This window comes from Lutjanus erythropterus, chromosome 15, assembly GCF_056507025.1.
Source record: "Lutjanus erythropterus isolate fLutEry1 chromosome 15, fLutEry1.hap2, whole genome shotgun sequence".
NCBI lineage: Eukaryota > Metazoa > Chordata > Actinopteri > Lutjaniformes > Lutjanidae > Lutjanus > Lutjanus erythropterus.
In genome coordinates, this window is record NC_139331.1 from 7575707 (window position 1) to 7592903 (window position 17197).

Consider the following 17197-nt stretch of genomic DNA (forward strand, 5'->3'; position numbering starts at 1 on the left):
ATATTCAAATGAGGGCATAATGCACTTCATGAACTTACTAGCTGGTCTCTGAGCTAAAGTAGTATGCTGTTCTTTTGTAGCGTGCTGTGTGTGAGCTGCCTGTAACGAGCCAACTGTATGACTGACCAGTACATATTCTGTTCCTGTTCAGATAATAAATGGCGGTGTAAAGAGGACAACAAGCCACCTCATCATTATCTACACAACACAGATTCCACATGTTGCTTATGCTTTTCTCCACTGCTCTGCTATCAGCCAATCCAAAGTCCTGCTCCCATGCAGACGTCAGAGTCTCTGCCGATGGGTTCAGTAAGTTAGAAAAGAAATTATAAATAAAAGATATTGCACCCGTTTTCCAAAGGCTCAAATGAATAAAGATTCCTTGGCTGCTTCATCAAGAAAATCGGGAAAAGAAGGTGTGTTAACTATGATAATAATATAATTGTGAACATGAAGGAAGTAAGATTGTGGCATATTAATTTATCTTCCAATCCAAACAAATATATTTTTAAAACACCTAAACAAGAAGTGTTGGTGCCTAAACCTACCAAATTTTCAACTTCCATCTCTCATGAGTTCTCCAAGTTTATTTCAGTGCAACCCTAAATGATAGTAAATTTTGGTACGACTACATTGAGTACCCAGTTGAGAGGGTCACTTGACCATGATATGCAAATGAGCCCAGAATAACAACTCTGATCTGAATATACTGTTTCAGTGGAACAGACCAAGAGCTCCCATCAGTACAGATGCACAAACCAAACAGAGTGAAACACAGAACACTAAACTTAACTGAAAATCTCTCTCTACAGGAAATTAGACACGATTAATTTTCTTGATTTAAGACATGTTATTCCAAATGTTTCCTCACTATTAATGATCATTTATATATGGAACCGAAATTTTCTGTCAACAGGTCTGATGATGTTTTGCAGGACAAACGTGTTTGTCTTGGATATTTTCCTTTTCCAACAGCAGTCTCCACAATACATGTATTAAGTTTTTTTGCTGTCTTTTTATCAGTTCTGACAGTATGTGGAAACTTTCTTGTAATAACCTCCATCATTTACTTCAAACAGCTCCACACTCCTACAAACTTCCTCATCCTCTCCCTCGCTGTAGCTGATCTGCTTGTTGGGGTTTTACTTTTCTCCCTTATCGTCATCCCAACTACGGAAAATTCGTGTTCAGCACTAGACACATTTGGGATGTATCTGAGCTCATGTTCTGTTTGGAACTTGTGCTTTATTTCTGTTGACAGATATTATGCTGTGTGTCAGCCTCTGAGGTACAGAACTAAAATAAGTGTCTATGTTATTGTGATAATGGTCCTGCTAAGCTGGACTGTATCTGGTCTTTGCCTCTTACTAATAATGTTACAATTCATTTGTGGTTTTTATCTCCCAGCTATCATAATGTCTTTAATCTACCTAAAGATTTTGATTGTGGCACAGAGACAGGCACGCAGCATCCAGAACACAACCTGTCAGAGAACAAAGTCTGAAAGTAAGATGGAGAGAAAGGCCACCAAAACTCTGGCTATTGTGATGGGACTTTTTCTGATCTGTTGGTCTCCTTTCTTTATTTGTTGGAGCATAACCACTTGGTTTCAGATTGAAATTCTATATATCTTGTTTGATGCATGTATCTGGTTTGGATGGTTAAATTCAATGCTCAATCCATTCATCTATGGTTTCTTTTACAGCTGGTTTCGATCAGCTTTCATAATGATACTATCTGGGAAAATATTTCAAGGTGATTTTACTCATTCTAAGCTCTCTTGACTCATGACTTGCTGGTAATCATCACTAGTTTGGCTCTGAAGATTTACATCTCTTTCTACTGCAGCTCATATAAAATTTACACTGTACTATGCATAAAGTATCTGTATGTACAACTCAGTACACAAATAGCAGTACCTAGTAAAGAGTACATACAATAATCTCAATGATAATATCTGTAAATAATCACAGGATCCACATATCTCATAGTTTTCCTCATTTCTTACTGTATGTATTCAGTCATAGATGCTGTATAATGAATGCAGGAGTACAGCTCTGAAGTTCTCTGTGAATAAAACTTAAGGAATTAATTAATGTTGAAATGATCTTTCTCTTAAAGTAGTTTTTAGTTGCTGCCCTGATCATTTCTTTTGACTGCAGATGGAAAAAGTGTCATCAGTGGATAACTGTTCTTCATTTGTAGTAACATCTAAATCAGTTGGCAAAAAGTTGCACATATTCCACAGCAGCAATTAGTGTCACAAAAACAGCTCAAGTAAAGAATGATCTACTTTTGTTTCTGTTCAGATAACAAATTTATAGATGTACATTTCAGCATCCTTTACAGTAGAAACACTTTTTATGCAATTTCATGAGTTCTCATTCTGTCTCTACTTTGACACATATGAAGATGCTGTGAATTCAAAACTAAGCAGACAAAATGTCCACTTTTACAGTCCATGACTCATTATTAGTGGACATTCGGCTTCCCTTTGTGAGACAGATTCAAAAGTATTCAGATTTACAAAACAGTACGAGCACAAGTTTTTAACATATTTAGCATGACTAAAATGAAAGCAAATATAATATAATATAATATAATATAATGTAATATATGTATAATAAGTCAGTTAATTTGAAAATAAAGAATCTCAATGAAAGATGAGTTATGGGCCTTTTAACATTAACTAATTTTATCTGAGAAGTAATGTCATTATTAATGTCTATTCATTAACAGGCCCCTGTCCTCCTGTCATTTTGAAAGTGGTCCCTGGGCAAAGCAAGCTGAGTAACTCTGTTAAAGGGGTTCCTGGTGTAAAAATGATACTGACCCCACACACTAACCCATTCACTGTGCATCATTTCTCTGTTAGTATGTGGCAACTTGACTGTACAGATTAATTCAGAATTATGTGACATGTAAGCACAAGATGAACTGAAATAATAAGGACCCACACAGACTACAGCACAGCTGGTCTCCAGTCTCTCTGGGGTTCTTATAACATAACTGTCTTCTACTATCTGTACTTGATCTGTAACACTTGATGTGAGCAAGGCCTCACTCTTCTCCCCCTCTTCACCTTTACATGTTCCCAGTCCTTTCTTGGAAACAGTTGTCAAGCACTTGGTATACAAATTGTATATTTTTACACAGACACAAGTATTTAATTCTCACAGACACACAGGCCTTTATCCTTACACAGTATCACTGCAGTTTCACAACAGTCACTTCTAGGACATATTTCATTGTGAGTATTCTTTATTATGTTTTGAAAACAATAAGCAAATCAGCATTTTAACACAACAGTTCCCAAAACCTGAGGTAATGATGCAAGTTTCTAACTCAGGCCCCAGCAATTTCAGTTAAAGTATTGTGTTAAAAGAGGGGCATAGAGTGTTATCCAACTCGTCAAAATAACTAAAATATATATGTCTTCAATTTTTAAAAAGAGTGCAATTTTAGTTAAGGAGTTAGAACAGGAATTCCTGACACAACTTCACCTTCTTCCAGTTGGACTGGAAAAGAGGAAAAGTCGCCTGAAGGAGTCATAATCCCACTTATTTATTTGTTTAATAAATTTTATTTTGTTTGTTTGGAGAAAGTTAACCTTCAGTCCATCCTTTAAAAAAATCTGTAATTTACTCCTTAAGCCTATTTTGGGCCTTCCTGAGAACATGATTATAACATGCATTTATTGTTACTTTTCCTTTAATAGATTTTTTTTCAACTTCAGTGTTGATCACAAAAAACATAATCATCTTAATTTTCAGGACTTATACCCTTTAAATGCCCGCTTCTTTACACAATACCACTGTTTTTTTTGTTTTTGTTTTTGTTTTTGTTTTACTATGGTATATGTCAATAATTAGCAATAACATTGATTTGAATGTGTTTTATGTATTTATTCATTCATTTTTCTTTTTCTTTTGTTCCAGGGTCAGAGTTTTAACTCAGTATACTAATTTACTCGTGCAGCCCACTTTCGGGCCTTTATTATGAATATGAACATAAATATGATATGAATGTATTATGTTATATATACATATATATATATATATATATATATATATATATGTATGTATATATATGTATATATATATATATATATATATATATATATATATATATATATATATATATATATATAAACTTTCATCTTAGTCTTGATCATAAAAATATATTATTCTTCATTTTCAGGATTTTCACCTTTAATTTCCAGCTTGTTTATGTGATGCCAGTGGGGGCGTTATTCAATGAGAGGGAGGGACAGGGAAGTGGACTGTTGACTCTGTACCATTTGTGTCTCTGGAGCTGATCACATTTACACACACAAACCCACACTAATCTAAGTATGTACACAGTCCTACACCATCCTTGGCATCCATACAAATGCAGATTTACCATTTTTAAAATTTTGTTCTTTTCTACAATGGTCTGTAAAACTAATAACAATAAAATACTGACAAAACTGGATCAAATTTCCCTGGTTTCTTCTTGGGGTGTGTTTGTGCTTCAGGGCGATCAGGATCAAATTCACCAAACATCTCAACAATAGTAAATGTTACAGTTTTCAAGGCATAAGTGCAGGATCAACATGTAATATCATCAAATTTGTGAATTGATGCTTGATTTGCTGTGGGACCAAAAATACAATTTTTATGTATTAACATTGAGATGTTTTCTCTGTAGGGTTTTCAGTGTCCATGTTTTGATAGTGAAAATGGGCCAAAGGGGTAAATTAAGTTGGCGGGTTATTACATGGTGAAATATAGGGTTAATATGGGAGGTGAGGTTGAAATTCCAAAATTGATCAAAAAGCATTAGCTCTTGCCAAGAATGATGCCATATGCATGAGCACAGCATCAACAGTCGTAAAATGGAAACCCAGATGGCCCTGAAATAAGGCCAAGATGCACTGAGGGTTAAACTGTTCTGTTGAGTACACAAGTACGCCATGCACATGTGACGGGGTGATGGTGATGATGTGTATGTGTGGGAGGATATGTGTGTGGCTGGTCCTGGTGGCAGCACTATCTACGGGTGAAAGCCCTCTAAGCTTCCACAGCGGGCATCCACGAGAGACACCTGCAAAACAGCGAGGGAAGTGGAGCTCGGCACACACACTGTGCCCGCATGCTGTGGTGGCTGCGAAAGAGAGTGAGACACACTTTGTGGGAATGTAGAAGGGTGAACATGCGCTTGACCTCTCCTTCAGTTTTATCTTAAAGAATATACAACCATCTACCAGCAAAGCCACAAACACAAAACCACTGCATTTAAGATTTAGTGCAACCAGTGTATTTAAGCAAGGCAAACCACAAAACAGCAACAGAGAAATGAAATTGTCAGTCCTTTCCAGAAAACTCAAAAAATCCAGTCCATAATTTCCCCCCAATAAATCCCAAACAAAAAGCACTTCTTTTCCCACAGTTCAGTTCAATTCAGTTCAGTGCAAAAAAACAGAAACAATCCACTTGATTCAAAAAACAAGAGTTCAGCTCAATACTGTAAACAAAAAAGGGCAGAAAGAAGGAACAAAAAAGAAGAACAAAGATAAAGAAAAAAAAAAAAACTCACAGCTACCTGGAGTCACCTCTCACTAGTTCAGTCCAGTTAGTCCAGTCCACGTCTCAATCGAGTCAATCAGGAGTCACTCCAGCAGTCGCTGCAGCTTGGTCGAGAGGGTTGTAATCTGCTGCTCCGTCTCTCCAGTGATTGAACAACCAGACTTCCAAACAATCAGACTTTCGCCACACGGCCTCCAGCGAATGCGCAGACTACTAGGGATGAAAAGAAAGATGCCTCACCTCCCACCTGCCCACACAGATTCAACAACAGCTGACCAGGAGCACAAAAAGGACCTGCTGGTGAGAACAGTGGATGCCCCAGACACTGGGGGAAACTGGTTTGCCAGCTGGGGATGTGACCTTGGCCGCTGGAGAACTGTACAAGGGGAGAACCCTCGCCTCTGCCAAATTCGAGGACATTTGGAGCAAGGTGGGTTACCTGATTCTGCTCAGAGACTGTTGCTTCCACAAACAGTAAAGAGACTGTTAAACCAGTGAAGAAGATTGGAGCTCAGAGACGGGGTTGTATGTAGAAAAATACATGATTCAATGGAACGGTGGGAGTTCTGTGACAGAACTGGGCAGGGTGGTGTGGGCGTACTCAACCCACATGAGAAGCCGGGACCAGGATGAGGGATTTTGGGAGACCATACAATGCAGTGCTGCCTCCATCTCCTGGTTCGTACGCTCCGTGTCTTGGACTGTGGGTGGAAGCCGGAGGACTGGCTGACAAAGGCTTCAAGCAGGCCGCAGAACTCCCACCAGAAGACCGAGGTAAACTGGGGGCCTTGGCCTGACACGATGTCACTGGGCAGCCCACGGAGCTAGAACACATGCTGCAGGACCAGTTCAGCAGTTTCTTTGGCCAAGGACAGCTTGGGCAGGGGAATGAAGTGGGCCATCTTACTGAACCATTCCACCATGGTCAGGATGACAGTATGACCGTCTGATGCGGGTAGACTGGTGAAGAGATGTGGGACCAAGGGTGGCAAGGAACAGGACGAGGGTGCAGGAGGCCAGCTGGTGCTTGGAGCGACGGCTTGTGCTGACTGCAGACGGGACAGGTATTCACAAACTACCAAGTTTCATCCTCCAATGTGGCCCACCAGAACCGTTGCTGTAGGATGCTCTTGGTGTGGTGAATGCTGGGGTGGCAGGCCAGCCAGGAGAAGTGAGCCCACTGCAGGATAGAAAGTAAGATGGAGAGAAAGGGCACTTAAACTCTGGCTTTTCTGATCTGTTGGACTCCTTTCTTTCTTTGTTGGACCATTGACCCTTGGATTAATTATGTCATACCATCTACCTTGTATTATGCATGTATGTGGCTTGGATGGTCAAATTCAATGTTCAGTCCATTCATCTATGGTTTCTTTTACAGCTGGTTTCGATCAGCTTTCAGAATGATAATTTCTGGGAAAATATTTCAAGGTGATTTTACTCATTCTAAGCTCTCTTGACTCATGACTTGCTGGTAATCATCACTAGTTTAATTTTATGTAAATGAGGACTATTATACCATACATTACCAGACTGAATGTATAATTTGTGGTAATGAGTTGGAACCAAGTTGACTAAAACGGTGCAACACAGAATTTGGTGATCATGGGATTTCATTCCATCACCTGCCTCCCTGCTGACCTGGATCCACTACAATTCGCGTACAGAAGAAACAGATCCACAGAAGATGCAATTCCCACCATGCTACACCTCACACTGTCTCATCTTGAGAAGAACACCTATGCCAGGCCCCTGTTCTTAGACTTCAGCAGTGCCTTCAACACCATCATCCCACAACAGCTGGTGGAAAAGCTGCAGCTGCTAAAAGTGGACAACGGCATCTGCGACTGGGTCTACAACTTTCCGACTCAGCGACAGCAGACAGTCAGGGTGGGCAGCCGCACATCAAAGACCATCACAGTGAGTACAGGCTCTCTGCAGGGCTGCGTCCTTAGCCCTTTGCTCTTCAGCCTGCTCACCTCCGACTGCACTGCCAGATTCTGCAGCAACTACATCCTGAATTTTGCAGATGACACGACGGTGGTGGGCCTCATTAAGAACAACAGCGAGTCTGCATACAGGGAGCAAGTGAAACAGCTGAGTTCATGCTGTAGCTCCCACAACCTCTTTCTCAATGTGGACAAGACCAGTGAGGTTGTTTTTGATTTCAGGAGGGTTGGCAAACAGGATCATGAACCACTATCCATCAATGGTACTGCTGTGAAGAAGGTCAGCAGTGTGAAGTATCTGAGGGTTCATATTGATGATGACCTCACCTCAACCACTAACACCTGGGCAGTCCTCAAAAAAACTCAGCAGCGGCTCCACTCCCTCCGTAGACTCAGGAAAACAGGCCTCCCCACCACACACCTCACCACCTTCTACAGGGGCACCACTGAAAGCATCCTGACCTATGGCTTCACCACCTGGTTCGGGTGCTGCAGTGCAAAGGACAAAAAGCGCCTTAACAGACTGGTCAAGGCAGCCAGCAAAATCACTCCCCTGCCTGATGGAGTTATACCAGCAGCACTGCATCAGTAGAGCTACATCCATCATCATGGACCCGCTCCACCCCTCCCACCACATCTTCTCCTTTTTGCCATCACGGAGGAGATACAGCAGCATCAGCTGCAAGACTAGCAAGAAGCTGAATAGCTTCTTTCCCCAGGCTGTAAGACATATTAACGGACTGTCCCCCATCCCCACATACACACCCACACTCACCCTTGACAGCTAGTCACCTGTCAAGTTAAGAGACTGAATGCACTTTGAGATAATGGACTGTTTTTATCTGATTTTATTCCTATTTATTGTCTATTATGATGCTATATTTTATTATGTTTACTATTTTATCATTGCACTGCAGTCACTGATCGAGAAACGAAATTTTGTTCTCTTGTGTAGGTAAATGCACAGTGAAAATTACAATAAAAATCCTTGATCCTTGAAACAACATTGAAACAATTTTTAATGCAAATGGTTGTGAAAAGGTTAACAAAATTTTCATAAATCAACATTGAAATTGTCATACAAAAGACATTTCTGACTGACATTCTTTTGAGTTTATTGAACTCATAATTTTTGAGCAATATGAACTTTTTGCACATTAAGGGCCCTATCTTATGCCCGGCGCAAAGCCATTGCGCCGCCAGCGCAAGTGATTTTGCAATCTTACGCCAGCGCAAGTGCCATTTTTGCCATGTGGGTAAGATAGCAAACGCACTTGCGCTGGGTCACTGCCACTGTGGGCGGGAGGTCTAAGCATGAAGGCAAAACGAAGGCGTAGCCGGGTGCGTTTGCTATCTTGTGCTCAGCGCATTGGGGTAAAACGTGCTTGTGCCTTAGGGTTGTGTCTTGTGCTGATCGAAAGCAAGCAGGAGGCGCAATGGATTTAATTTATTCAAGGCGTGTCCAAATCCACCTTTGCCGTCTTGTGCCAGGGGCAGGAGTGATATTTTGCCCTGCCCTGCCCTTTGCGCCGCCAGCGCAAAGCAGGATACACCTATCAGATGTGCCCAAGTGCCTTCATTAATTCACAGGCGAGTTTAGGCCGAACTTGCAATAAACCAATCAGAAAGTCAGCTCTCATCACCTTTTAAGAGGCAGGTGCCCAGCAGCTCAAGCGGTGTCAGCATGACGGCGGATTTACCAGGAGGAAACAAAGAGAAAAGCTTTACAAAGCAAGGAGACAGATCTCCTGGTTCGAGAAGAGAATGTGCAAGAGCACGCAATATATGGAGACAGCAGGACGTCTCCAAAACAGCTTCACGCTGAAATAGTTTACTTTACAGTAACGCCTGCAAAAACCAATACAATAAATATTAACTGCAAATGTCATGCAGATATGTAACTGGTTATGTTTTACACCGAAGCACCTTGAAATTGTGTTGTATTTTATAATGAATTATTAGCATCATCATCATTATTAATTTTACTGGCTGAGGAGCGGGGAGAGAGATGGTGCAGTAGAGAGGGGAGGCGAACAGATCCAGTCCAGCCGTGAAGATTCCCGGTTCTGCTGGCCCTCCTGAGCCAGGTGGAGGAGCAGTTAAGTGGAGGTCTGTGCGCCTCCTTCTTCTCTCTCTCCCACCTAATCCTCATCTCCTCCTCCCATCCTCCCTCCTCTGTCGTGCTGCGAAAGAAGTTGTTCTGTTCTGAAGTTTGAAGTGCGCAAAATTACGCACAGATCTATCCAACCAGCTCTGATAGAAGCACACATAACTTTTTTCTCTGTTGGGCTGGAGTCCTGTGGTCAAATATAGTGTCTTGTATATTTTGTATGTTATAGATCATAATTGTTCAATCATTGTTTTTCTGGATCATAACAAACATGCAGACACAAACACTACAGCTGCTCCAGCTGTCATGCTGACTCATCTGATAAAGACAATCTGACAGCTGTGATCGCGGCCGTGCTCCCTTCACAGGTCTATTTAGATTTATTAGGCTTAATAATTGTAATTGTTTTCCTCATTAATGAGTTCATCTTTAAAGACACTTTTCCAAAGTACCCTCCAGATACAACACTGTCAGTTGGCCTGTGGTGGTGGTCTAATCATCAGCCATTGTTTGTAGTTTGTCTGCCATCTCTCTAGGTTTGTAATTCTGTGTTTGTGTCAATATATTTATCAGCAAGGCATGCAGAAATTGATTTTTTTATTTGTAAATTTTATGGAGTGGAAAGAGGTCATATCAAAAGTTTTGCAGAAAAAAAGTTTGGGGAGTTTGAGCAGAGGGAGTTCTACTCCACCATGCTAATCACCTCCCATGGCATTTTACTGTATTTTTCTCAGCTGTTTTTTCTAAGATGTTTAATGAGTATGTTCCCTGTTAAGCAGAAGAGTGAGATGAGTTTGGAGTTTTCAGTAACTCACTCTGCTAAATTAGCACATATGCTGTTGCCACGTGTGGATTGTTGTTACCTAACAAGCTGTTACCTTTGCTAGCCACGAGGGAAACAGACTGCAGAGGCTGAGGCTAGCTGGGACTTATTAGCAGATTAAAAAAAACAATGGGACTAAGGTCATGTTTGACAACAAGGTCATGTTTGACAACAATATCTCTGAATATGAATATTTGCACTTGCAATTCTAAGAGTATGTCTCAGCTTTCAGAGACCCCTGCTTCAGAGTAACTGAAGCATACAGATATTGTAGTTCTTTTTTACCATTCTTGAAACTAAACTTTGAGCATATAAAAGACTCAAAGTGATAAAAAACAAGTGATATGGTGGAAAAGCAAGTTATACAACAAACACACTATTTAAATGTACATAAATTCCTTGTTGTGGCTTCATATTACCCATTAATACCACATATGGTCATTTTCAGAATTTCACTGATTGTATAAGGCACCAGTCATCAGCACACTCTGTTCCAACTGGCCCAGTCAGCACAAGAAGAAGACTATTTTTTCAAAGTTTTGCTTGTTTTGGACGGTTGATTATACCTGCAGATATGATTATATCTTGAAATGTTTGCATCAATCGAATCACAAAAGTCTTCCACACATTCTCATCCCAACTCATCACACCAATGATTTTGTCACTGCCCCTCGATGCCTGATACTGAAGTACAAGGTACCCTTTAGAGGACTGTGGTGGCAATTTCTGTTGAATAAAGCACAGAGTCAGAAACTTGTCTTTCTGTAAGGCATATTGTTATCACATGATGGTACAGGACATTCAGGAAAACAATACAGCACTTCTGGCTTGGTCTATCTCATCTTGTCTTGTGCGTCATACAAGTATATCGGGCCTTCCTCTCTGTCCTGTATTTAGGTACTTAGAATATGCAGATACAGGATTACATAACAAATTGGAATTTCTATCACAGGACAGGACAGGAAGCTTTCTTTAAAGATGATTTTTGGGGGCTTTTGCCTTTAATTGGATAGGGACAGCTGAAGACACAACAGGAAAGGGGGTAGAGAGAGGGGGCACAACACACAGCAAATGGGCCACAGGCAGGAATTGAACCAACAATCCCTGCAGAGGACCAATAACCTCAGTACATGGGGCGAACGCTCTACCAACTGCACCAAAGCTAGGGAACGACAGTCTGTAAGCAGGGGGGAAGAAGGGGGAAAAAGAAAAATGAGGAAAAAAAGAGAAAAGGAGAGGAAAAAATGAGAGAGAGTCCAAAATACCCAAATCATTAAAACATTATATAGTTGCTAATGAGTAATAATGGTGAGTGTGTGAACAACAGTTTTATTTAGATCAGATTTCCAGGCACTGTAATATAATTAATTGTCTGACAGGTAAAACCAACTATTTTCTTAGATTGTTCTCTTTTCTGTACAGGTAAGTATGAGGGTTCATTAACAGGGAAGCATAAAGCAAATATTAGGTTCAAAAGATAAGGGTTTAAGGCTGTTATGTGTAGACTTTATTATATTACATGTAAATTAATGTTCTTTGTAATGACTTTCACTGCCTAATGGTTGTAAAAATCTACCTATTTCATAGTAGCCACATTGATATGAACTTGTAGGGTAAACACAGGTGTTCTTAGTACTATTAATGGTGCCATTCCATTTAGTGCAGCAGAGCCATTCCAGTGAGACAGCATGCACAATAGCAGCACCCTGAACAGAATGCAGAACCTTAATTAGTATCGGTCTGTTGAATTTAATGCAATTACTTTTTTCAAACCCACAGACGGACTGTTTTACAAGTGGACAACTAGTTTATATAAAGTGTATGCTGGGACAAACACTTGTGTTATCTTTACTGATCTGAAGAAAACCATAAGTCCTATTCAAGTAATATCTCTAACTCAGAGAAATGACTGACTGCAAGTTTCATTAACATTTATTGTTTCACATCAGTTAGGAAAGAGATATATACTACTAATAGTAATGATACTACTACTACTACTAATACTAATAATAATAATAATAATAATAATAATAAAATTATTATTATTAATAATAATAATAATAATAATAATAATAATAATAATAATAATGACAATAATAAAAATATCACATTCTATACTAATAATAGTGTGCAGGTATGTGTGTGTCTTGCCCTTGGCTGAGGTGTGCACACTCCACAATCACCAAACACCTTTCATTTATGTTTAAAAGACGTGCACGCGCGTGTGTGTCTTTGAAGTTAATCTCACTAATAAGTACAACAGTACTATTATTATAATAATAAAGCCCAATAAATCTCAGCAGACCTGCAAACGGGATCACAGCTGATTGTCTTTATCAGATGAGTCAGCATGACAGCTGGAGCAGCTGTAGTGTTTATGTCTGCATGTTTGTTATGATCCAGAAAATAATGTTTAAAGAATTATGATCTATAACATATAAAATATACAAGACACTATATTTGATCGCACGAGTCCAGCCCAACCTGAGAGAAAAAGTTATGTGTGCTTCTATCAGAGCTGGTTGGATAGATCTGTGTGTAATTTTGTGCACTTCAAACTTAAGAAACTCTCTCTGATTATTTCGCAGCGGGTCAGAGGAGCGAGGATGGGAGGAGGAGATGATGATTAGGTGGGAGAGGAGAAGAAGGAGGAGCACGGACAGCCGTGTATCTGCTCCTCCACCTGGCTCAGGTGGGCCAGCGGAACCGGGAAGCTTTGCAGCTGGACTGGATCTGTTCGCCTCCCCTCTCTACTGCACCATCTCTCTCCCCGCTCCTCAGCCAGCAGAGTTAATAATGATCATGATGAAAATAATTAATTATAAAATACAACATACTTTCAACGTGCTTCAGGTTAAAATATAAGCAGTTACATATCTGCATGACATTTGTGGTTCATTTATTGTATTGTTTTTTGCAGGCGTTAATGTAAAATAAATTATTTACACATGAAGCTGTTTTAGACGTCCTGCTGTCTCCATATATCACATTTTCACTCCTCGAAACAGGAGATCTGTCTCCTCACTTTAAAAATCTTTTCTCTTTGTTTCCTCCTGGTAAATCCACCTTAATGCTTCCTCTGCTTGAGCTGCTGGCGCACCTGCCTCTCAAAGGTGATGAGAGCTGACTTTCTGATTGGTTTATTGCAAGTTCGGCCTAAACTCGCCTGTAAATTAATGAGGGCACTTGGGCACATCTGATAGGTGTATCCTGCTTTGCGCTGGTGGCGCCAAGGGCGGGGCAGGGCAAAATATCACTCCTGCCCCTGGCACAGGGACGGCAAAGGTGGATTTGGACACATCTTGAATAAATTAAATCCACTGCGCCTTGCGCTTTCCACTTGCACTTTCGATCAGCGTAAGATAGGGCCCCCAGTCATCTAGCCATCAGAATTTGTCCCTTGTCAAACTCACTCAAATCCTTGAAAACTTGTACGATGCATTTACTGTACTGCACAGCTGTTGTTGTTTGTTTGTTTGTTTGTTTTTTTGCCTCCCCCCAATGTATTCTTGTACCTACCTAACTGTGACAGAGATAGTTCACCACTGTATGTGATAGACTTGATTTGTTCTGAGGAACCTTAAGTGGACTCTAAGCCTATACTTATATTTTATGTCAGTGCTTCGTGGGGGTCTCGTTGATATGTCTGTCCCACCTTTTTTGTTTGTTCGTTTGTTTGTTTTGTTTATGTTTTATTAGTGCTGTGGATGTCTTGTTTTATTGTATTAAATTGGGAAAGTTAATAAAAAAAGTGTTAAAAAAAAAAAAAAAAACTCACTCAAATCCTTACCCCTGCCCATTTTTCCTGCTTCTAACACATCAACTTTGAGGACATAAGTTCACTTGCTACCTAATATATAGTTTCTCAAAAGTTTGGTCAGTGTAATTTAAACCGTCCGGTTGCAGAACCAAATGACCTGGTTGAAATGCCAAATAAAAGAAGGTCAAAATATGTCATGTTAATCTGCACAGTTAATCAGGTCAGTTAGACAATATTCCTACTTGCACTCCATCACTCAGCCATTCTATGGGTTTTCCCAAAAAAGTTGAAAATACTAGACTCACAAGTGTCATATATGTTGGACAATGGTATTACCAAACCCTCTTCATCTAACTGTTTTTTTTTTCTTGGCTCTTGGTTAACAAACCTGATTGAACACATAGACCCTGCAATAAGTTTTCAAAGTTTAATGGAGTAACAAAGCCAGATTCTTTTCCTCTCTTGATGATGGAATATTGTGTTGTTCAAGTGAGGGCCAAATATGTTAAGTTTGATCTTCTTAAGGGTTATTGGCAGATTTGCCTTTCTAAAAGAGAAATTTGTGCTTTTGTGCCACCCTCAAGTCTGTACTCGTACACATGCCATGTCATTTGGAGTGCGTAGCACCCCAGCCACATTTCAGGGGTTGTTGAACAAAATTGTGTGTGGGCTGGAGGGCTGTACAGTCTATGTGGATGATGTGGTAATTCATAGTGACTCATGGGAATGACATCTTAAAAGAGGAAAGGCACTATTTGACAGGCTGATTTGGGCCCACATGACTATAAATCTGGTGAAATGTGAATTCTTGAATGCTACAGTAATTTATTTGAGTAAGATCATGGGGCATGGGGAGGTTCATCCCATTCATGCAAAATAGACACATTTCCTGTCCCGTCCCCTAAGTGAGGGTTGTTGTGTTTCCTGGGGATGGTGGGTTATTACTGGGGCTTTTGTGCCAATTTGGCTCTGAAGTGGCCCAATTGACTGAACATTAAAAAGTCTGATCTTCCCTTTTTCAGCAGGCATTTCAGCAAGTGAAGAGTCTGTTGCTCCCAGCTCCCCAGCTGGACCTGCCTTTCCAGTTGCAAATTGATGCAAGTGATGTTGCGGCTGGTGCAGTTTCGTTACAGAAGATGAAAGGGGGGCAAAAGGCCAAATAGTTAATTCTATAGGTGGGTTAAAGTATACCAAAGAAGCACTTGCTCTTATTTGGGCCCTCCAACATTTTGATGTTTATGTTGGGTCAAAGTCTACTCAGGTGGTACATACTGACCATAACCCGTCAACGTTTTTGCATTCACTTCAAAATCTGACCCAATGATTAATTTGATGGGGCTTGTTTTTGCAACCCTAACATTTGGGCCTATGTCAAATTAAGAACAAATAATATGTAGCTGTTGATGCAAAGTCACATATGCCTTGGACATAAGATTTACCTATGGTACAAATGTATGTATCCGCTCTTTCTATTTCTTCTGTTTTTATATACTCTTAAAAGTGCATCCTTCAAATCCAAAGTTTCTGGATCATGGAAACTGGGAGGAAAGGAGCATTGAGAGGTGGTGGGGATATTTTCTTTTTGATGAGCATAGAAAAGGATGAAAATAGCTTTGTGTCAAACAAAAGTGTCTTGTAGCGGATATCATCCCATAAGACAAAAATAAAACCCAACCAGAGGATCAGCTACAGGGACAGAGAGGATGAAGTAGTTTGTGGGAGTGTGGAGTTGTTTGAAGTAAATAATCATCAAAGGTTATTGCAAGAAGGTTTCCACATAATTTAAGAAATGATAAAGAGACAACAACAATGTATAATAAATATGTGATGGTGGTAACTGCTGCTCTGACAGATACATTTGGTGATGCAAAACAGAGAGTTTGGTTCTTTAAGACACCATCAGACCTGTTGATAAAAAACTTCTATGTGTAAATAATCATTAATAGTGAGGGAATGTTTGCCTTGTTTTGTGGGTCGACCGGGTGAGGGTGTCTGATTGCTGAAAGACCCGCAACATCTAACGACCCCTGGTTGTATCACTGTCGATGTGTCCAGGTGTATCACAAGATGATGTATGTTAATGTGTCAGTATGAATGTAAGGCTCATTTTTGCCCCAGGAACCCTTACAACAGGGCTACTCAACTTGCTTTGCCCAGGGGTCAGTTAATGAACAAACATTAATATAACATTACTTCTCAGATACAATTAATAAACATTAAAAGACCCATAACTCATCTTAATTTGAACTTCTTTATTTTAAAATAAACTGACTTATGCTTAAGTAACATTTGAAACAAGTTACAAGATTAAACATAACTGGAAGCTCTTCAGGGACAGAAAGTGTAGCAAATTTAAGCACTTTAAGTATGGAATATACGTTTAAGAGATGAGAATTATCCTCATTTCTGTGTAACTTGTACTTGTCTTCAGTTTATAATTACACTTTGCACAGCTTGAAAGGCCATCATGTAAATCAGCCTTCTTTCTGTTACTATCAGCCTAATTTAGACCATCATCCAAAACTGTTATATCTGTTTCACCTTTCTGGCAAAAACAGTGTGAATCAATGGATTTTACCTGTGAATGAGAAAATAGTCGGAGGGTCATACAGCAGCCTATGGGGGCCAAATTTGGCCAACTGACTGCAAGTTCAATATCGCTGCATATTGATTTTAAAATTTGGCCCTGTCTGAACTGATAGTTAGAAGTTTTTAAGATTAAAGTAGTTATTGATGACAACTTTTTGTCTCAAAGAATTTTCAATTACATTAAAATATAATGTCACAACTATGTTGTAATGTGGGTGCACTGATTGGTCACTGATTATACTACAGCAGAGGTGAGATAGGCCAAAGAAGACTGATACCTGAGCAAGTTATTAAAATAAGAATGTAGTCTTCAGATTTAAAGAATCCTGCTTGTACTGTTTTGTAAATTTGATTCACAGTGAAACTGCCTCTCAAAAGCAAGTGTCTGCTAATTATGAC

The 17197-nt window shown here is 39.9% G+C and overlaps 1 protein-coding gene across 1 annotated transcript; it reads left to right on the forward strand.

Moving 5' to 3' along the window:
- Window positions 1-218: 218 nt before the first annotated feature.
- Window positions 219-1784, forward strand: LOC146313977 (trace amine-associated receptor 1-like). The gene is made up of 2 exons (XM_084737021.1): window positions 219-309; window positions 976-1784. The coding sequence occupies exons 1-2, from the start codon at window positions 219-221 to the stop codon at window positions 1782-1784; spliced, it is 900 nt and encodes a 299-aa protein (XP_084593147.1).
- Window positions 1785-17197: the final 15413 nt, after the last annotated feature.

Bases quoted from the DNA above. Each gene is read 5' to 3' on its own strand.
- LOC146313977 (XM_084737021.1), top strand. From the start codon at position 219: ATGTTGCTTATGCTTTTCTCCACTGCTCTGCTATCAGCCAATCCAAAG. The intron at 310-975 runs GTAAGTTAGAAA...CTTTTCCAACAG, and splicing joins AGTCTCTGCCGATGGGTTCA to CAGTCTCCACAATACATGTA.